The sequence below is a fragment of the Misgurnus anguillicaudatus genome, chromosome 18, assembly GCF_027580225.2.
Source record: "Misgurnus anguillicaudatus chromosome 18, ASM2758022v2, whole genome shotgun sequence".
Classification (NCBI taxonomy): domain Eukaryota; kingdom Metazoa; phylum Chordata; class Actinopteri; order Cypriniformes; family Cobitidae; genus Misgurnus; species Misgurnus anguillicaudatus.
The window spans coordinates 21,907,384-21,929,492 of record NC_073354.2 but is presented as its reverse complement, the minus strand read 5'-3'; the positions used below and the strand labels follow the sequence as shown (position 1 = coordinate 21,929,492).

The 22,109-nt window shown below is 34.8% G+C and overlaps 2 protein-coding genes across 5 annotated transcripts; one reads left to right on the top strand and one right to left on the bottom strand.

Moving 5' to 3' along the window:
- Window positions 1-1,185: 1,185 nt before the first annotated feature.
- slc10a1 (solute carrier family 10 member 1) lies at window positions 1,186-8,722 on the bottom strand. Its single transcript, XM_055187036.2, has 6 exons — window positions 8,565-8,722; window positions 5,542-5,935; window positions 3,037-3,241; window positions 2,104-2,282; window positions 1,815-2,014; window positions 1,186-1,674 (listed from the first exon to the last, which is right to left on the bottom strand). The coding sequence occupies exons 1-6, from the start codon at window positions 8,662-8,664 to the stop codon at window positions 1,604-1,606; spliced, it is 1,149 nt and encodes a 382-aa protein (XP_055043011.2). The 5' UTR covers window positions 8,665-8,722; the 3' UTR covers window positions 1,186-1,603.
- A 4,522-nt stretch (window positions 8,723-13,244) lies between these two features.
- On the top strand, window positions 13,245-21,219 carry max (myc associated factor X). 4 transcript variants are annotated; one of them, XM_055185679.2, is made up of 5 exons: window positions 13,245-13,455; window positions 13,782-13,808; window positions 18,942-19,049; window positions 19,681-19,804; window positions 19,909-21,219. In XM_055185679.2, the coding sequence occupies exons 1-5, from the start codon at window positions 13,420-13,422 to the stop codon at window positions 20,094-20,096; spliced, it is 483 nt and encodes a 160-aa protein (XP_055041654.1). In that variant the 5' UTR covers window positions 13,245-13,419; the 3' UTR covers window positions 20,097-21,219. The 4 variants fall into 4 exon arrangements, with proteins under 4 accessions (XP_055041654.1, XP_055041653.1, XP_055041656.1 ...); XM_055185678.2 differs by having other exon boundaries at window positions 13,249-13,455; window positions 19,666-19,804; XM_055185681.2 differs by lacking the exon at window positions 13,782-13,808 and having other exon boundaries at window positions 13,251-13,455.
- Window positions 21,220-22,109: the final 890 nt, after the last annotated feature.

Sequence of the window (22,109 nt, the reverse complement as noted above, 5' to 3'; positions counted from 1 at the left end):
ACCCTGCTGCACAAAAACATTATATTAAAGAGGGGATCTCTTTTGAATAGATTCACTGCAATATCAGTTTTATACTATTTTAGAACACATGCGCCCTGTCAACACCGACTTTGTTTCTAATTAAACTTATGAGTAATCGTTACTTATTCTTTTATGTTTTGTAAAAACCTGCTATCATTACTAAACAACATTAGTTATTTGCATTATTTAGCTAAAAGTTTCATTGCACTCAGTACAAGCCTCTTGGGGGCCCTAAGCAGAATTTGTTTGGGCCTCCCCACCAATTTTTTTATTAAAAAAGTAAAGAAGTTACAAACATTTATAAAAAGAACAAAGTTGCACATCAAGTAAGGGCTAAAATTAGCATAAGGTACAGAAATCAAATCAAATAAATCATAACACTGTTTTTATTGCGTGGATTAAATATAATTATTATTTTTTTACAGCCACAGATGTGATTTTCTCTTTCTCTTGGATTGTTTGATTAACATTAATGACACAGACTTAAATAGGTTAATTGAGGTTACTGTCTCTTAAAGAGAAGCATGGACCTGGTTTTTGCCTAATCTATACATAAACCTAAGACATAAACAAATGTTTTTATTGGAAAAAGAGTACTGTGGAGATACTGTGTATTGTTTGTATGTGCCCTGTCAAGGACAGAAAGATTTTGTGCCCTATTTTAACGATCTGCACATTGTCTAAAGCGCACAGCGCAACTTCTAAATGGGCGTGTCCGAATCCACTTTTGCTAATTTAACGATGGAAAAAATGGTTTGTGCCCCGAGCGCATGGTCGAAAAGGGTTGGTCCTATTTTTTTAATGAGTAATGGGAGTATTTTGGGCGTAACATGCAATAAACCAATGAGAGTCTCAGCTCTCATCTTCTTTAAAAGCCTGTTGCGCTGGCGCTATGTCTAATCCCTATTTAGATGACAGACTTTGTAAACTGAAAAACTAAGTGGAGGAAGAAGATCGCCAGTTTAAGATTAATGTTAAATAATTGTGTTGTTTTTCACTTGTATTGAAATTGTTATTTTTTTAATGAAACCTTTAAAACCTGTTTTCTTTTAGTCATGGAAGTAAAAAAGCAGGCTTTTAATTGCTTTGTAGTGCAGACCCTAGGGACCCTTAAAAAAATCTCTATACATTTATTTAGTTTATTTAGTCATGAAATATTTTAAATAAAGTAATATTTCCTTTATTAACACTATATTACAAAAATATGTGATGTTCCAGTCAACATACAGTAAACACATCAGTTAAAACAAGAATTACATCATCTGAATAATCATATCACAACTTTTTACAGTAAAAGACATTGCACATACTCTTTATATTACAGTTAATGACTTTGTAAAGCATTTTTAAAAGTTGTGAATGTTCAAGTTAAAGACAGTACATGTTAACACTTAATTTCTTTTCCTTCAAGAATGTAAATAAATCATTATTTTACCTATATTAATCAACTTTATTTAATATGAAACATAATCAAGTCTTTTCAATTTCTACACTCAAATACAAACATATAAGGGAGTAAAACAGATCTTATTTTAATCACATTTGGTCTGAAAGTCTTTCAATTTAATATGGCTCAAATCCCTCATATAACACTGTGAGGGGTCCCATTAGTTTTTTTAGCTGCTTCTTTCAGAACTGTGTTCAGTTTTATTTCTGTGTAGAAAAAGAGAGAAAACATGTGTTTTAAAAAATGACAAATCTTACGTTTACTGGATGCTCTTTTCTGGTATGAAAGTCAAGGATGCTTTAGCATGCTGTTGCAATCTAAAATAAAATACAAAATGATCACATACCTTTATTAGATGGTCTCAGTCTCTTGTAGCACCTGAACAATACTATGAAGAAAAGAGCCTCGACTATCTGGAATAAAATGTAGACGGTAGGATAAAGATACAGCTGACCAATGACCTCAGGAGGGAAGGCCACCTTTAAGATTGTGGTACATAGATGGATGTTCTGACAACCTGTTTCCATAGAAATAGTCCGCCTGCACCTGAGGATAAAATAGACATATTACTGTTAAAATTTGCATTTTTAACAGTAGACTGGCTAATGACATCTCAGAATTTCTGGAATACATACGGTGCATTCATTTTGAACAGAGTTGACAGGATGTATCCACATATGTATCCAATCAGTGGCATCAATGCAGCTGTGGCCAAAAGTGGAGGAGCTGTCACTCGAAAAACTCTGGTTCCATCCATCAAAACAGCCACAACGGCGATGATAACATAAAGGATCATCATGAGAGAAATTCCAACCTAAGATCATAAAACAGGATCTAAGTATACAGTGTAAGTACACTTTAAACCCAAATGTTGGGTCAAAAAGGGACAAGCCCAGTCGTTGGGTTAAATTAACCCAGAAAATTGTTATATTTGACCCAACAATACAGGTTAAACCAACACTGTAAAAAGATTCCGTAGAAATTACAGTATTACTGGCAGCTGGTTGCCAGTAACTTACTGTAGATTTAAAGGTATGTTAATTACCTGCAACAGTTTGTTTAAAGATAAATGAAAATTAAACATTAGCAAGTCTTTATCTTTACAAAATAAAATTAAAATAACAGCCTCAAGCAAAGCATTCTGGGAAACAAAATCTGAAGGAAAAAACAGAAAAAAGTTGATGAGGATTTTTGGTTCCCATAATTCTTTGCTTGAGGCTGTTATTTTATATTTTTATTCTGTAAGACAAAGACTTGTTAATGCTTAGTGTTCATTTAACTTTGAACAAACTGTTGTCAGTAAATAACATAAATAAAAATTTACAGTAAGTTACTGGCATCCAGCCACCAGTAATACTTTTTACAGTGAACCCAGAATTTTGGGTTGAAACAAGTCCCTTTTTGACCCAATGCTGGATTCAAAATAAGCCAGAATGTTTTTTACGATTGTACTAAACTAAACATCTGTTTATAATGATAATGTTAACAGGATTTGCTTTAATTTACAAAGGATTTAACTGTATAAAAAAATGTAACATTATCCATCCTCAAACTCTCGGATTTCCCACCTTGGTAACCGTCTTGGAATACTGTGGCACACGGTAGTTTATCAGAATGCCAATACCACAAGGCACCAGAATCAGAATGAGTGATATAATGATTCCAGTGTAAGGAATGGCACTTTGAAGATTTGAGAAACCTTGACTGTACAGGAAGAGCATCAGAGGCATGAAAAACAACCCCAGTGCCGTGGAACAGGTTGTCATCACAATACTGAAAAAGAGGAAAGATAAAAAACAATGTTGGACATCATGGCAAGACATGACAGCTTGGATCAACAGGAATTATATTTGAGAAATTTTAAGAAAGATCATCTGAATCTGCATTTAGTTTTGTAATGTATTTGCACTGCAGCGTTACACAATCAAACATCTATAAAGATGACCTTATTCTAAAGCCTATGTTATAGTTACTATAGTCAACTACATACATGTTTAAAAATACATGTTTGTGCTTTGTGTATAAAAGATAAAATTAGAAACTGGACAGAAAGGTTTAAGTTTAATAGCTGTAGGTCTAAAAATCATGATGCATTCTTGAAAAATACACTGTAAAAATGTCTGTAGAAAGTACAGTATTAATGGGTATTACTGGCAACTAGCTGCCAGTAACTTACTGTAGATTTTACATTTATGTTATTTACTGGCAACATTTTGTTCAAAGTTAAATGAACATGAAACATTTTCAGACTTTATCTTCTACAGTAAGTTCCTGGCAATCAGCTGCAAAATTACAGAATTTTTTTTACAGTGTAGCTAGCAGGTCTTTAAAATATTTAGCACGTCTTAGCATATATAATATTAGCATGTTTCTTTACTAAGTTAGCATGTTTAAAGACTGCATAATGCTAATAGGATTTAATACGGATGTCGGATAGAAGTCTGATCCCTTAGAATGCAACATTTTTTTGTCATATCAACATATATTTTATGCTACTTTCACTTAAAAAATTCAGCTTCAGCTAGTTTTTATAAGTTGGGAAACACAATTCAAAACTTAAAATAGTAGGTTGAATTGACTTGCAAAACCAAATTGTTTTAATATAGAGTAAAAAGTTAGGGTTAAAAAGTTAGACCAGTCTGAAGGCCTGTGCAAAGTTTGATGGATGTAGCTTGAAAGAGCTTGATTAAAAAGTTTAAATCAATAGTATGTTGGCCCACATACAAATGAGTATGCAAATAACAATAGTGATGCTTTACACAAGTACCACTAATATGTATGTTGGCTTCCTTGAGACAACATAAGAAGTTTATATAGAAATGTTTGTCAAACAACAGTTGGCTTTTTCAAGCCAACACAAGAAGTTTAAACAAAATATCATTATATTGATTTTGTCAAGCCAACATAATACATTTAAGTCAAACAAAAGTATATTGTCTTTATAATTACATGCAAGCATTTTATCCAAAGTTCGCATTTTATCAGTATGTGTGTTCTCCCAAACTTGTGCTTATACAAAGTGCTACCAGTTGGAACACAAATACAAGGGTGATATATGCAAAATAGCATATTTTAGTGCTTCTTAATATTTCGTCATAACTTTAAGACAAAGAAACATTACAGAAAGACCTTGGTAAAGTGGTAAAGAAGGCCAGTTACAATTTCTTATACTGTGTCCCAAATAACAGATTGACAGATTTTTTGCTGCTAAATTGCAAACTCATTTTGCTACCAGTAAATGAAAGAAGCGGAAATAGAAAAACCAAAAATGAGCTGGCAAATGTCTGCTCCTTTTCTTCGAAAAACATTGATGCTTGTTTTGGTCTATGCTGTCTTTTGGTTGGTTTTGTTTGCAGTCTGATTACCTATTGCAGTACTTTGGCACAAACACTGTTTTTCACACTTTCACATTCTTGACGTTTTAGGGGCAGTCATTGAAAAAACAAGCAGCAAGTTTCATTATAATTCACTTGGCTGGATAATGCATTAAACAACTTCTAGAGATTTACACATTTGGATCAAAGAATATCTAGATTGTCGATTTAAAATAATGCAGAAATGCAAGATTAATATGTTAACATTAATTATTATTACACTGTTAGAAAAAAATACATCTTTGCATCTAAAGAGTTCATATTAGTACCTCAGAGGTACATAGTGGTACAAACTGTATACATATCTGTACCTAAATGGTACACTGTAATTATGCAGCTGGTTGCCAGTAACTTACCGTAGAAGAAAAAGACGGAAAAATTTTAATGTTCATTTAACTTTAAACAAACTGTTCACAGTAAATAACATAAATGTAAAATTTACAGTAAATTACTGGCAGCTAGTTGCCAGTAATACCCAGTAATACTGTAATTTCTACAGAATTTTTTTACAGTGTACATATTAGGGCCTTTTTCAGCAGTACTGCAATGGAGCATTATTTAACCATTTTTTTCTGACAGTGTAATAATTCTCAATCTCCAAAAATGTATTAAATGATGAAAATTAATTGCAAAATATGTTTGCAGCAACTCTCTCTCTCTTTCCATGTATCACTTAAGCATTTGTATTTAAAGAATTACCTGAGGTTCATATCTCCCTGGAGCGCCAAAGAAAAGATGTTCGATAGGTTCCCCCCGGGACAGCATCCACAAATTAATATAGTGATGCTTTCTATGGTTCCTAAGCGAAACATTTTGGCCAGACAGAAAGCTGTGAGTGGCATTATTCCATACTGAGCCATGATTGCAATCGCCACCCCTTTGGGTCTGATCAGATGTTCCTTGATCTTTAAGATCTCCATCGTGCAACCAAGAGACAGCATGGTGATGAAAATCATGATAATTAAGCTTAAACGGAGGATCAGGTTCATCTTGTCAATAAATGCTGAGTCGAGTGACATGGTGGTGTTAACATAACTGTCAATACTTGAAAAGTTGAATTCATGGGTTGAATTGATGGTGATCATTCTTACAACTGTGAGACAGAAAAAGAGAAAGAGTATTAAATAGAAATATTTTTAGGCCAATAAACAACAACACAGACACTTTTTACAGTATGTATCCCACTCACATAAAAGAAATACTGCTTTAATATTTACCACAGTAAACTTTAGTAAAATTCTCAGAATCTATATAGTGTTATATGCAGAGATGGGCATAAATCGAAAAATGTATTTAAATACAAATACAAAATACTGTGAGGAAAAATGTATTTAAATACAAATACAGTATTTTGTTTTTTGAAAATACACAAAATACATGTGAAATTGGTGATTAAGTGCAAGTATCCTTATTAGGCTGAAATCTATCTGGGTCTATTTCTGAATGCCAAAAAGCATTTAGATGTGTGCAACTGCTTAGAAACTTTTGTTTTATTTTACATACCTCTTGCTTTCCAACTGCCCTGTAGGAAATAAAAAACTACAAAAAAACTGGTAACACTTTACTTGAAGAGGTGTGCATAAGACTGACATGACACCTTCATAATCATAACATGACATGTGTCATGAACATGAAGAAGATTTTTTGCACATTTATGACAACTGCCATTAAGTGTCATTTACTCAATTATGTAATTTTTAATGCAAAGATGACATTGTTTGAGATATCTTTGTTATGACAACTTGACACATAAACCAATACAACACAACTTGTTATAAATCATAAACAATCTTTATCAAACTTAAGAAACTATAGCTTTGTGGGTTAACATTACATTAAACTGTGATTTAAATGTCATTAAGTGTTGATACTATGTCAAATATTATTAATACTCGGTCAAATAAACATTATGAACTGAAGAATATTCATGATGCTGTTATAATATTTGACAGTATTAACACTTAATGACATTTTAATGACAAATTCAATTTGTATCACTGGTAAAAAGTGGTCAGTTATGTTGTCTTGGTTAATGTCAAGTTGTCATGACACGTTATGATGTCTTGGTTAATGTCAAGTTGTCATAACAAAGACATCTCAAACAATGTCATTTTTGCAATAAAAATGACATAATTGAACAAATGACACTTAATGACAGTTGTCATAAACGTCCATAAAATCTCCTTCATATTCATGACACGTGTCATGTCAGCCTTATGAACACCCATTCAAGAAAAGTGATATTTAATAAAAAAATCTTAAAAACTTTTTCATGTGTCATCGACCCACAACCTAAACAGTTTATATGTGAAGAAATCCACGTATTTACGTTTGACAAATTATTCGGCAAACTACTTTCTCTCATCGCTGCTTTTTGAGTTATACAACGGAGAGCACGTCAAGCATAAAAGTCTTGTAGGTTTACTGAGGAGCCTGCAGGTTCAGCAGGTTCACACCGTAGAGTAGAGCCATGTGAATTGCAAAAGTGTAAACAAGTCTTCAACTGCACAAAGCTAAAGAGAAAGCAGCAACTGTGTGCTGATTCCACCACTTGCGCGTCACGTGTGAAAGGGCCTTTAAAGGAAAACACCACAGTTTTTCAATATTTTACTATGTTCTTACCTCAACTTAGATGAATGAATACATTTTTCCATACGTGCACTTCATCTTTGCACAGCGTGTCATGAATGTGTTAGCATTTAGCCTAGTCCCATTTATTCCTTAGGATCTAAACAGGGAAGAATTTAGAAGCCACCAAACACTTCCATGTTTTCCCCATTCAAAGACATGAGTAGTTACACGAGTAAGTATGGTGGCACAAAGTAAAACGTGATTTTTAAGTGAATAAAAAATGAGAACTATATTGTATGGCGGAAGAGCACTTAGTCTGGCGCAGTAACATCATCACTCCTGTGAAGATGTTACTGCGCGCTGAGGTCGAAATGCTGCAAACTAAGTGCTCTTCCTTCATGCATTGAAAATAGAAAGTTATGTATTGATTTGTCCAAGTTGAGGTAAGAACACAGCAAAACACAAAAAAATGTGGTTTTCCTTGAAGTCAAAAGTGTAGGCCTATTTGTCAGCGTTCCACACTCTGTCCCAGTCGTGCAACGTGCAACTGCAACTTGCAACTGCCTGCCAACGTGCAAGTATGAATTTGAATTTCCTTTCGCTACAGTTATAATAACACAAATCACATCACACCCAATAATTCAATCGCCCTTGCTTTTTTCCCAATCCAACATTTCAATTATTGCCCACTAAAAGCTGCACAGATATATTTGCTTACCTAAACTCTGGTGTCTGGTCTGAACTAGTTGATGCATGAAAACAGCACCCTGACTGGTTGACTGGCTCAAAGTATTTTGAGTATTTTAAAAATACAAAAATACTCATCTTAAATGTATTTAAATACAAATTACATTTCATTTTTTTCAAAGACTTTAAAATACAAAATACTATTTTGTATTTCAAATACGTATTTTAAATACATGTATTTGAAATACTGCCCATCCCTGGTTATATGTAGTAATTACTATCATATACTACAGCAGTTTAATTCATTTTATTACATACTGCTGCTATTAAACAGTATTACAGCGTGCTATAGTAATATACTAAAGTATACTATACTATCTTTTTCACAGTTAAAGTACTCTTGAAACTGCAACAGTATGTAAGCAGTATATTTTTATATTAAATAATGTAAAGATCAAACCTACCTTTAAAGTTTCCTTGCTTTAATGAATGCTGTGGGATGTTCTCAGAAAACAGGACTGTGAGCAAGTGAGAGAAAGCAGCGGTGTGCTGTCTGTTCTGCATTTGTAGTACTTTTTATGTTGTTCTTCTTTAACCCTTTAGGGTGTAAGCCACTGCTAGTTTGTTTGCTGCCTAGTTTGTTTTGTTGCCATCACATTTTAATCATTGTGTAATGATCTCTTAGCCTAAAGATTAACTTGCCTATTTAAGAAAGTGTTTTATTTCAACAGAAACAGTTCGTATACACATATTTTTTATTGTTTCTATGTCTTTCTGTGTTAATAATCAAAAGCAATTGGCAAAGCAATTTTTTGTAAAAGTCTACCAATCATTATTAGCATTTCCTTTCTAAGTGTTCTCCCGTGTTTATCTCTCATTTCTTGTTACAAAGTGTAATATTTCACTACATTCTCAGGAAAAAGGTACATGAAGTTACAAAAGTTGTCACTGGGGTGGTACCTTTTAAAAAAGTACACTTGTGTACCCTTAAGGTACACATTGCTATCTTATTGGTACCTTATAGCTACATACTGGTCTCTATTCTGGTCCCTAGGTACATACTGGTCCCTTAAAGGTACATACTGGTCCCTTAAAGATACATATTGGTCCCTAGGTACATACAGGTCCCTTAAAGGTACATATCTGTACATATATTAGTAAAAGTGCCATCCCAGTGACAACTGAGACTGTACTGTGTGCCATGTTTGTAATTTATATGTTTTTTGTACTTCTTTGGTTAAACCTTGTTTCTTTTTCTAGAGGAAATGTAAACTTTTTATTACAGGGAGCAGACATATGACAGTATGCATTTTTCTATGAAGTTCTTCTCACTATACACTAAAGATACAAAAGCTGCTATGCACTGCACAGTATCCTTTAAAAGGTCCTAATATGTATCATGCACATATGTACGGATATGTACCAGGTACTAATATGCACCTCATAGGTACAAAGGTGTACCTTTTAATAGGTTTAAAGGTTTATAAAGGTACTGTTTGTTAGGTTGAATGAAACAATATTTACTGTAAAAGTTGCTGTAGTATACCGTAAATAAATTTGAATTTAAAATGGTTTTTTTTTTGTTTATACATCAAACACTAAGTCTAACCAATTATTTAAAATTTGAAAATAATATGGTGTCTTTATAATATCACAGTTAGGCTACTGTTTATTTAACACAGTGTAAATCTTTAACATAATCTTTATTCAGTCACATTGTCACAATAAGGTCTTCCTTTGCAGACGTTTTGAAGTTACAGATTCTTGCATTTGTTGTTAAATCTGTGAAAGATTCAGTCTCTTGGCTTAGTTATTTTTAAAAGGTTGTGATTTTGCGCAACCTAGTATCTCTAACCACATCCTTCAAAAGCAGCAGCTCAGAGCACAATACCGCAGGATATGTTATTCCGAAAATCACAAAATAACATGAACATTTTGAGTAGTCATGTTATCCGAAATCTTTAACAAATGGAGAGGTTAAACACTGTATATTTTAGGAAGAAAATTTTTTCATTATTTTAGACCAATTACTAGTCATTTTAAAAAGCATGAGGAGGAAACTGATGCAGCAGATGAAGTGTTAAATTTTGTCATTTTTATTAGAATTTTTAAATTAATTTTTATTATTATTTATTAGGTCTGTCAAAAGATTAATTGCAATTAATCGCATACAAAATAAACAGTTTTTACATAATTAATGTACAAACAGGTTGATGTTTGTATTTAAAGATGCAGTGTGTAGATTTTAGTGGCATCTAGCAGTAAGATATATGATACGCATAGAGAAGCTACAGGGCCTGCCACAGGACAAACAAGTTGTTGATTAAGACAAAATACAGTAGTGACAAAACACGCTCTGTAGAGCAGTTTTTCTGTTATGCTACTGAAGAAACATGGTATCACAAAATGGACACTTCCATGTAAGGAGACCCATGGTGTATGTAGATAAAAAGGGCTCATTCTTAGGTAATAAACACATAACAGTTTATTATGTAAGGTCTTTATACACCACTGATAATATAGACAGGGGGCGTGCATACCAAAGCTTTTACGCCCAATGGAAGCTCAGCGTTTTTCAAATAAGCCTGCAGCTAGCGGTTTTCTTTCGCACTGAAAACCGAAAGTTGAAAAATATTCAACTTTGAGTGAAAAGCTTCGCTCGTCAATGTCAGTTCTCACACGGCCGTCCAATCACAGCGGAGGAGGGGCGGGACATTACCACAGCAACCAACCAGCTCACAGCTGAAGTATCAGAGCTACCAGAGCGCTCAGCTGAAGAAAGCTGGCACCCAGCTGAAAAAAAGCTGGCATTCGGCGTCCTCCAGGCGTTTTCAGCTGCGTTTAAAAGTTTTGGTGTGCACAACCCCTTATATGTATTATATTGCATTTTTGTCAAGAGATCCTTAAAAATGTTACACACTGCATCTTTAAGAAACATTTACATGTATGTATGTATATAAAATATAAATAAAATCTTTCTTAAATTCATACATGTGTGTGTTTGGCTACACATATTATACACACACACTTTTATTAATCTTTTGACAGCCCTATTATTTATTATTATCATTAGTAGTAGTAGTAGTAGTAGTAGTAATATTATTATTACAATAACAATACTATAAATTAATCAACCCATAAGAAAATTAACCATGATTTAACTACTAAATAAAGTTGATTTTGATTACTACAATAAAACAATGGTTAACTTTCCTGAAGGACAAATTTCACAACGATGGCACACTTTTTTTGCATAAAACTCATGACCCCTTTGTGCATTTTAAATTATAAGTGCCATCTAGTGTTGAAATTATGTAGTTACAGAAATTTGTAATACATTTAATTGAAATGTTTGGTTCTAAAGTTTATTATATACATATAAATACATGTTTCTAAACATTTCTCTAATGTAAAGGCATTTATTAAATAACACACATGCGGCTAATCATCTGCAGTGTTTAACAGCCAGGTAAAGACAAATTAATAATTAGTAATGTAATGTAATGACATCATACCTTATTTTTCTGATTGTTCTGATATATTTGTGCAAGATACAGAGAACTATAATAATCCTGTAGTCAATCAGTGCCCACATGAGGAGATATGGGTGAAAAGGGTGCTGATGGGTAATGCACGTACATTCACTGCCACATAGACAAAGCTGATTTTGGGGAGGTCCACTTCCTCACTAGACCCCAAAATCATGTAGTCAAATTCCTTTTTACAGCCAGTACTAGAAGACATTTGTAATTAGTGAAAATTATATATATATATATATACAAAGAATTTACTGAAATATATTTTGAAATATGTTTACAAAAATATATTTTCCCAATTTTTTGGCCATTTTTTGTATATTTTGAAATATTAAAAATATTAAATGTTTAAAAATATATATATTAAAGCATTTATATTCACATTGCATTGGAAGAAAAACTTTGTATGTGACAAACCTGTAAACATAACAGCTTTGTAAAATTAAAATTAGACATATTTTCAACAGCAAAAAATATACATACTTTTATACATACCTATACATTTTATAATTATACTTTATACATATTATACAAAGTTTTATATTTTGGCCAGGAAAAATATATTTTTCCCCGTATATGTGTTGTAAAATTAGAACTATATCCCATATTTAGTATTATTTATTGGTGGGAATCCCCTATTTAGTATTATTTATGCGTGTGAAGAAAAAGTATGTGCTTGTTTTTGTCGTTTTACTGATCCAGCACAGCAGCTCATATAATCCACTGTTTAAGCTCCTTATAGGCAGTAGTATTATTTTGAGGAAAGGGAAAAATACATCATCTGCCTGTTTTTTATGAAGAAAGATGCCTGACCTGTATTGACAGTTGTTTAATAATCTATACAATAATGCATTTGGCAGATACAAAGTGACTTGCCATGCATTAAGGGTAGGCCTATACATTCAGTACATGCAGAAATTTAACACAATGCTCTGCAAATTGACTTATAGTAACACACCAACAGAATGCATTTTTGAAAAATATAGTGTCATCTTATAAATCACCATGCAGTACACCCTATTTAGTACTGTTAGTACTTTGCAGCACCAAGGTCGTTTTTATTCACTTGAGACATATATTGATAAAATGTATAGCTCAAATGCAATCGAGTCTGCCAAATGCATAAATGTAGATGTATAGGATAAGAATGCAATATTTTTCCAATATGAAACAGGGAATAATAGTATATTAACCCATGCCTTTATTTTTTATTTATTTTGTAACATCTGAAATTCATAATATATCTCCTCATAATGTCGATGTGGTAAAGACAGACTTATTTCATATTTGACAATCATAATGTCATAACAGCAGATACGTCATTTACCAGAATTACTTGTACTTTTGTTAGTCACTGCATTATAAAGACATGACACACACACGGCATTAAGCACTTTCCACGTGTCTTAAATGGTAGCGCTTATGAATGCTAACAACAAATAAACTACAATTCCCATGACAAAATCCAACCAAAAAGGCTCTTGCTTAAAGCGAAGTAGAAATGCCAACCACAAATGCTGAATGGGTGTTGTAGTTTCCCCTAAAACATTTTCCGATACAACGACCGCCACAAAAACCCCAAGCCCCATAATGCCTTGCGCCGCATCATATGCGTGACACGCCATGGTAAATGTCCGTGTGTAGGCGAGTCACGTGTGGAGAGTCCGTTGATCTTGTTTCGTTGAAGCAGTGAATCTCTCCTGTTTGTTCATTTGATTTGGGCCCTATTTCATGTTGTTTTCAAAACAACACTTCGTGTAGGTTTATCTATCTTCGCCGAAGAATGAGCGACAACGATGATATCGAGGTCGACAGCGATGTGAGTATGGTATTTTTCTTTCTTAACCTGCATGTTTTCTCGCTTAGCTTTGGAACGAGAGAACGAAACCCTCTTGTATTTTCGATACTTGAGCCTGAAGAGGCTAACCAGTTGGCTAGTTAGCCAACCTAGCGATTGAAATCAATATTTTCCTGCCAGCTACGTAAGAATATCCAAAATGAGCAAATACACACGGGTGTCGACTTCATGCTTGTACTTTATTTACAATTCTATTTACTAAAAATATGAATAGCCAGTTAACGTTAACTATCTCTCTTACAGTAGTAGCTACAATTGTACTTTTCTGTTTTGTTTTGTTTTTACAGGAAGAATCACCGAGATATCACTCTGTGGTGCGTAATAAGCGGAGCAATTAATCCACTTTAGCCTTTAATGCCGAAAATATCTTCTCTTTTTGAGATTAGCCACAATTTATTTCCGGGTAGGTACTGAACGGCCGTATTGAATTTGCATCGTAGGACGACAAAACACGAGAATCAAGAGTAAACGGGGGTAGATGTGGTGGATTCAGTCAACAACATAAGCTTAGAAGCACACACAGTCTTCTTGTTTTGTAGTTGGTCCAGTGGTCAGGTCAGTTGATGCAGAGGGAGGAACGTGAGTGTGGGCGACGCGATGCACTAGAACGCACGCTATGAGCAATTTGTCGCGTCGTTAGCTGTGTACTTGGGTATATGTGAAACGATGGCAGTACGAATGTGCCCTTAACCCAGTTTTTTTATTGTATTAAATAGGCAACGTTAATTGAGCAGCTATGGAAAATAAATATTGCCTGGTATCTGTCCCTCGTATAAATATTTATCTCGTCTCCTGAATATTTATTTATTTTCCCTTTCCGTAAAATCCGCCAAGCCTTATTAACAAGCATGCTTTATGGTAAATAATAAAAAAAGATGCGTGAAACATTGCATATTTTTGTTGTGCACATTTTTGTTTTGATTATCTTTAAGAGTTTAAGGCAGTAGATGTTTAGGGTAAGTGAATACATTTTGTCAAAATCTTAAAATAATACGTTTATATAAACATATATAAATACGTTGCTTTTTGTTTTTGTCATTATGACGTCATTACAAACGAGCGCGAGGCCAGAGCTGCTGCTCAGCATACTTTCTTAAAAACATAGTATTTAACTTTAGACAGTAAAACTTCAGCACGTATGTAGTCTAGCAGTGCAATGGTGGTGATGAATACCAACTACTCTCCAAACCCGGTAAAATTTCTGGTAGCTTAGTTTAAACAGTCTATATGTAAAATGCCCCAGAAAATAAAAGAGACTCTTTGTCTGCTATCACTTAGCCATAATAGCCGCCCCTGCAATGCATGTAGTTTAGCTTTCCATGTTTTTGAAAATCATTTTGGAGTTATGTGGGATGGGACCACAGTCTGCCATTGTTTTATCTTAATTTTGACCTTGTATAGACGGTTTCAGCAGTAAACAAGCTGCTGTCGTGGTCCGCACGTAACTTCCGGTAAACTCCGCTAAGAATAAATAACAACAAAGTTCTTTAAACGTAGTTTATTTATATAACAAGCAAAAAACAACATGTAGATTACCTAGGAAAACAAAACATTTGTTATTTTCGACGAGGTATTTGTTCAAGAGATCAGTTTAGCAACTAGTCAGGCCATTAAAAAAAACAAAACCAGAAGTAAAGTTCGGATCCAGACGTGTATCGCGTCAGCGCACGTGCGTCCGATGAAACTGTCTATATGTTGTCGTTGTTGTACTGGGATTTTAAAAGTCTTGTTGTCTTTACATGTATTGTGCCGTTCACTGTTGCACTACGAAAAGGGGTGTCCCAGATTAAAACAGACTAATTTTGTCCTATATGTTGTTGTTTTCTGCACGTCATAAGCATGTTTTGAATCTCAAGTGTTGATTGGTCAGGAAATTAAGGTGGAGCAGTGAAGTTGATAGCATGCAAAGGCAGTAGGGCTTGATAGTAAGGATTTTATTGGGCAAGTATTTTAGATTTGTGCTTTTCCAATAGAAAAAATTGTGATTTTTATTTTTAAACATATACTTTTAACATATATTTATATTTTAGAAATAAATCACTATTTTCTTTACAGAAAAATTATATAGCAGCTAAAGTGAAAAAAAAATAATATATATATAAATGTCATGGATATACATTTCAAGTGTAACACATTTCTAAAGTGTAACATTTCAAGTGTAACACATTTTTTTAGAAATATGTTACACTTGAAATGTACATCCATGACAGGTTTATAAACAATTGTGTTGGAGATTGACCAATGCAATGCAAATTATTTTGGTTTAATTTTATGGCATTTAAACAGACGAATTCACAACACTTATGGCTGAGGCATTAAAAACAAGATCTTCAAACATAGGACACAGCAACTACCCGTCACTGTCCTTTTGTAAAGCTCTAAAGTAGTTTTTCTTTTCCTCCTTGTTTGTTTTTTTACTGGCTATGAGTTTTCATTGTGTAGACTGGAGACACAAGGTCTGCAATGTCCCCAATGTCCTTTTTATCTCTGTCATCGTTTCGTGCGGGGAGGAAATATTTTTTTTCATAAGGATGTGAGATTGTAAGACAACAGGGGTGCGTTTTGTGGTCTTTGTGTTTTTAGATCCACGTTGCTTTCGTAGATATAATCTGCAGCTTTTCATATTTTATTTTTGCTTGAGACTTGAGCCTGTCACATGCGTGCACGCTCCTTGTGACATATTATTTGCGGTTACATTGTGGACAAGCCACTTGCAGAAATAAAGAATAGCTGTAGGTATGTTGAGCGATTGGTAGTTCTGACACCTCACGTGAGTGTAATACAATCCTGATGCTGGCCGTGTACCGCATAACCTTTTACGCATGAAACATTCAGTCTGAATCTGCCTGTAACGCTGTGGCCACACCTTACTGTTCCAGGTGCCGATGAGACACTGGAATGTTTTTGTGTTGCCCATTGGCGACTCAGTATTTGGATAACTGCTTTCGTTTTGTCTCTTTTTTTCACAGAATGTGAAAGAGGCACTTGCTAATGAGTTACTGGAATTGAAACAGGTTTTACAGCTGTGTCTTTATGTAATAACAGCCTTGGCCAAGCCCTCTGACATTGGACTCCAGTGGCCATGTTGTTTGTTTCAACAAAACAGTCCCAGGATACTTAAACATGGACTGATGTAGATGCTTAGCTGGCTTTTTAAAGGAATACGGTTATGTTCAGTAACAAGCATTTTAATTCGCATCAAGAAATGTCAAAAATAAATCCAGCCATTCATGAGATAAGCTCGAAAGTGTTTTTACACATGAGTGTTGTTCATCCACAAGCAAAACACTACACTACACTACACTACAACTACAATGATCATCTGATTGACTTAGCATGTCTAGCAAATCGTAAAGGACCAAGGGGCAACCTTCCGGTGTCTCTCGTAAAGCCAACACGGAAGTGACTTAAAGGATTAGTCATTTTCTTAAAAGAAAAATCCAGATAATTTGTTCGCCACCATGTCATTCAGGATGTTGATGTCTTTCTTTGTTCAGTCGAGAAGAAGTTATGTTTTTTGAGGAAAACATTACAGGATTTTTCTCATTTTAATGGACTTTAATGGACCCCAACAGTTAACACTAAAATTGCAGTTTCAACGGAGTTTCAAAAAACTCTAAATGATTCCAGACGAGGCATGGGGGTCTTGTCTGGCGAGGCGATTGTCATTTTTGGCGAAAAATGTGTACTTTGGAACCACAACTTCTCTTCTTCCTCAGGCTGTGTGACTAGCCAGCGACGTCGAAAGGTTACATTGTGGACCATTTTAAACAATAAACACAAAGACATTAATTAGTATCATTCGACATACAACAACATTGGAGCGGTCCTCTTTCTCCACACTTGTAAACACTGGGGAGTAGTTTCTATACGTCATCCGTGACCTCTTGATGTGGTGACGTATTACGTGAGGTCGCCTTGGCGCGTCACAGGACCGGAAGAAGACGAGAAGTTGTGGTTTGAAAGTGCATATTTTTTATTTTTCTTGCCAAAAGATGACGGTCGTTTCGCTAGATAAGACCCTTATGCCTCGTCTGAGATCGTTTAGAGTCCTTTGAAACTGCAATTTTAAACTACATTAAAACTGTTAAGTATTGGGGTCCATTAAAGTGTATTAAAATGAAAAAAACAGTCCTAGATGTTTTCCTCAAGAAAACATGATTTCTTCTGGGCTGAACAAAGAAAGACATCACATTTTGGATGACATGGTGGCGAGTAAATTATCTGGACTAATCCTTTAAACTGCAATTCATCGACTGGCTGTTAGATACTTGCTCAAGAAAGGAGTCAATCCCATAGACCCCCTTGTTAAAACCCCCATCTTTAAAGCAAAAAAAATATTTTTACAGCCTGGTACAAAAATGGTTTTGGACTATAATATAGCTAATTTTGCTCTTCATGACAACTGTGAGTGAGGGGAATTTTTTATAAAACCCATTTAAATTATATTAAGCTTCAAAGTTCTGCATAATTAAGGGCGTGGCCACTGGATTGACAGGATAATTCTGACTGCTGTCACTGCTGTCAAGCTAGCTGGGCGTGGTTTCAGCAACCAGGCACTTCAGCTGCCAAGATGGCGACGGCGGGTTCTGCCAACTTTGGGCTTCTAAAAATATTCTTCTGAAACCTATGGGTGACGTCACGGACACTACGTTCATATTTTATACAGTCTATGGTTAAAATGAAAGAATTGATAGTTTCTTCTCATATATTGTTTTAGTGGATGACAACCCATGATACACCGCTGACAGTTTAGTTCGAAAAAGGCACAGTTCGCACGGAAAAACTTGCAATTTGAAAGCTGTCATGCAGATCCGGGAGCGCATTGGAATATCAATCCCGAGACTACCTGAGCTCGGTTGCATGGAACCGTGGCACGGTTCACGTGAATGTTATATTACCTCATACTTGGGTGCCCACTCGTCCAAGAAGCAAAGTAACTTGTGCATATGTTTTAGTTAGTGACGACAATCATCAGTTTTCACAATACATGCATTCCAAAGCAGCACATATGCGCAGCTGTCGATATCTCTGCTGTGCATGAAAACGCTGAAATATTCAAAACAAGACAAAAATATGCTGAGTCGCGTTGTGTTTAACATCCTCATATACGAAAAAACTCAATTATCTCAGCTGTTTGTTTAAAATTTTATATTTTTAAAGTAACCTCCCCCTTATTGAGAGGCGATAAAGAGAACAAATGAATTTAAAAAAATATCGTGTAGTCTTATTGGTTAGTCTGTGGATTAAAATTTAAAATTTTCTTAAATTAGTGTTCGCTTTAGCATGGTATAATCACAAAGATATCTGTTTTTTTTAAGATTAAAATCGTTAAAGGTCTATAACTACATAGTTTGTGTTATTACTAGTTTTACTATTATTATTATTACCCAATGGCACAATCCCGAAAGGAAGAGGCTGAAGCCCCTTTGATTCTCTCATTGCAGGCAGACAAACGGGCACACCACAATGCGCTGGAGCGCAAGCGTAGGGACCACATCAAAGACAGCTTTCACAGCCTTCGGGATTCTGTTCCCGCCTTGCAAGGGGAAAAGGTTGGTGAAACTCACTGGTAAAACCCCAAGGAAGGGGGATAAAGGATGTTTTTGTGTACTTTGTTATTTGAAATGTTTATTATGATTGTTATAGAAGTTGCATTTCAAGTAAAATTATTTGCAAATGTTATCATGTGTTGCCAGAATTTTAGTGATGGTTAGATAGTTTGAGTCAAGATGTGAAGGGAAAGTGGTTTGGAGTAGAGTAGATTTACTACGTGATCCAGACTGATAGATGAGGTTCAAATAAAAAAGAGGCATGGATCCAGAAAGACATTATAAGGAAATTACACAGATGGCTGAAGTGAAGTAAAAAAATTATCCAGTTCCAAAATGCCTTCAGATGTTTGTTGAGGTGCAAGGTTTTTCTGATAGTTTATTTAAATTAGACATTCAAATTACAATTTTAACTTAAACATAGGAAAAATTCCCAAAGTTGTCTTTTATACTTGTTTTAGATGTGTAGCTAATGTTTTTTTTAGCAGTTTTTCCTTTGTTAGTCCTGCTAACAGGGTATGTTAGGGTTTTTGAAAAATCATTTTAGGAATTCATATTGTTGCTATGTAAATGCAGCCTTCCTTGCGTCAAAATCGAGTGTTTCATTTGTTGCTGACAGCAATCTATCAAACAGGCATCCCGAGCTCAGATCCTAGATAAAGCCACAGAGTACATACAGTACATGCGACGGAAAAACCACACGCACCAGCAGGACATCGATGACCTGAAGCGGCAGAACGCTCTGCTGGAGCAACAAGGTGGGTTTTGCTCCAATTAGTTAGTTTTGGTGTTGTAGTTCGCTGTTAAAACGTTAGATATAGTATGCGATGTGTGCTCGAACCTCTCTTTTTTTTTTTTATAGTACGGGCACTGGAGAAAGTCAAGGGGACCACACAGCTTCAGTCCAACTATTCTTCTTCAGACAGCAGCCTGTACACCAACCCCAAAGGCAGCGCTGTATCCGCGTTCGACGGCGGTTCCGACTCGAGCTCAGAGTCCGAGCCGGAAGAACAGCGTTCCCGGAAGAAGCACCGCGGGGACGACAGCTAAAAAGCAGGTCCTAGGCCTGCTCCACAAAGTTCTCCTTGAGGGGGGGAGGGAGAGCCACAGCAACCTGTTTTAGGTTTGTAGTTTTGTTTGTATGTACCTTATTCTCCCCAAATCTTCTCGATCAATCTCCTCGGATCCAAGCGTGATGAAGAAACATCCTTACAGGGTTACAAGAGCGAGGAACACCCATTATGGGACGAAGACTCACAATTGAAATTATGCCTTGTTTTTCTCTCCCTCCCTTTCCCGCTCAGTTCGTCCATCTTGTGTCTCGGCACACGCAACAACGAACAATGATTTTAAACCCAAAATGAGGCAGCTTTGCAATTTAAGGACTTGATGCTTTTTTGTACCCTTGTCTACAATCCCTCCAGGTGGAATCCAAAGGGGTGAACAGAGAGGCGTACAGCTCATAGCACTGCTAAAATATATGTTTTTGTTGAATATCTTAAAGCCTGCTTAGAATTTACCCTTAGCTGAGTTGTCCTGAGTGGTTTGCCTTTCTAAATATGTGCAACTTTTCCATAAAGGAATGTTCGCGTCTTTCGATGTACCCCTAGGTAGACCTATGGGATGAGTGGTACACTTTGACATTAAAAAAATAACATGCTTTATGGGAAGGCTGCTGAGCTTGTGTTGTATTTGTTGTTTAAGCCTGATGCTGATGTAGTAAAAGTTTACAGGTTGAAAAACATATTTTTTTGTTTTAAATGGGGGGTGAAAAGTGATTTATTTTGCATCCATCATCCGAGCCTCCCAGAATGAACTTTGTATTTCACTCCATATTCGGAATATGAACGTTCCAAAACTTGTTTCCCCCACAAAGCTAGTCAATATTGAAAGAGTAGATTCATGTTGTGATAAATGTTTTAAATGTTGATTGGAAATTTGACTGCAGCACACCACAAAAAATTGCATTGAGTGTATAGGAGATGTGAGTGTGCGTGTGTATATCTTTTATCATATTTTCCACTTAGGACATAAGTAAAACTGAGTAGGTCTTTCTTTGTCTAATTCCATTCCATGGAAATTACAGGTATGTTGTACATACTGCCAACAGTCGGCTTGCAAGTTGAGGCCTACCTTTACAATAAGAATATAAATAAAACTATTTTATCCTTTACATATGCTCTGTGTGATACCTTTGCATCTATATTGTTTCAGAAAGTTCTTTTTTTTTGTACACATTTGGGTGATTCTCACAAAATCCAGATTTAGGAGATGTTCAGCATCAGAATTTTTAAAAAGCCCTTGAAGACAATTTTTTTGCACATATAAGATTAAGGTCTGAACTTGCTATAAACATTATTTTTAGAGGATTTAAAAAATATTTCCTATATAATAATTTAAATTTTTTAGATTATCATTATCAAAAATTATCATTAACGCAACATTAAATGAAATTAAATATATGCATTTAAAAACTCATTTTTCGGTAATGATAACTAAAAAGTTGTCTAGGTACTATGACAAACTAAATTTCAACTTTTATCTGGAGAGAAAAAATAAGAACTGCTTACCTGGTAGCCATCTTGAGTGTCACAGTATATTATGTCCCTTCCAACATTTTTTTTTTGTGTGAAAATGTTACGTTTCTTGAGGGCTTAAAGATTGAAAATTGTTGCGGAGGATGAGAAAATTGGTCGCGGTCACATTTATATTCCTTATTATTGTTTCTACATTTACCAATAATCACCAAATACCACATGTTTCTTTATTGTAAATGTTTATAGTATAACATGCACTGAAGCTTTTTATTTTTTAGATTTTTTATTTATTATTATTTCCATGTCAAAGAACCCAAATCCAGTCATGGACACGTTGTGGTAATGAAAGTTTTTCCATGAAATGTGGAAAAACAACCAAATTGGTTTGTATGTTGTCATTTGAAATCATGTGCAAAATAGTACATGAAGAGATTTATAACTATTGTTCTTATTTTGATACTCTTACTTTGCATTTACTTTTATCAAAATGTTTCATGATATCCCGTAAGTCTAATTTCGCGAGAAT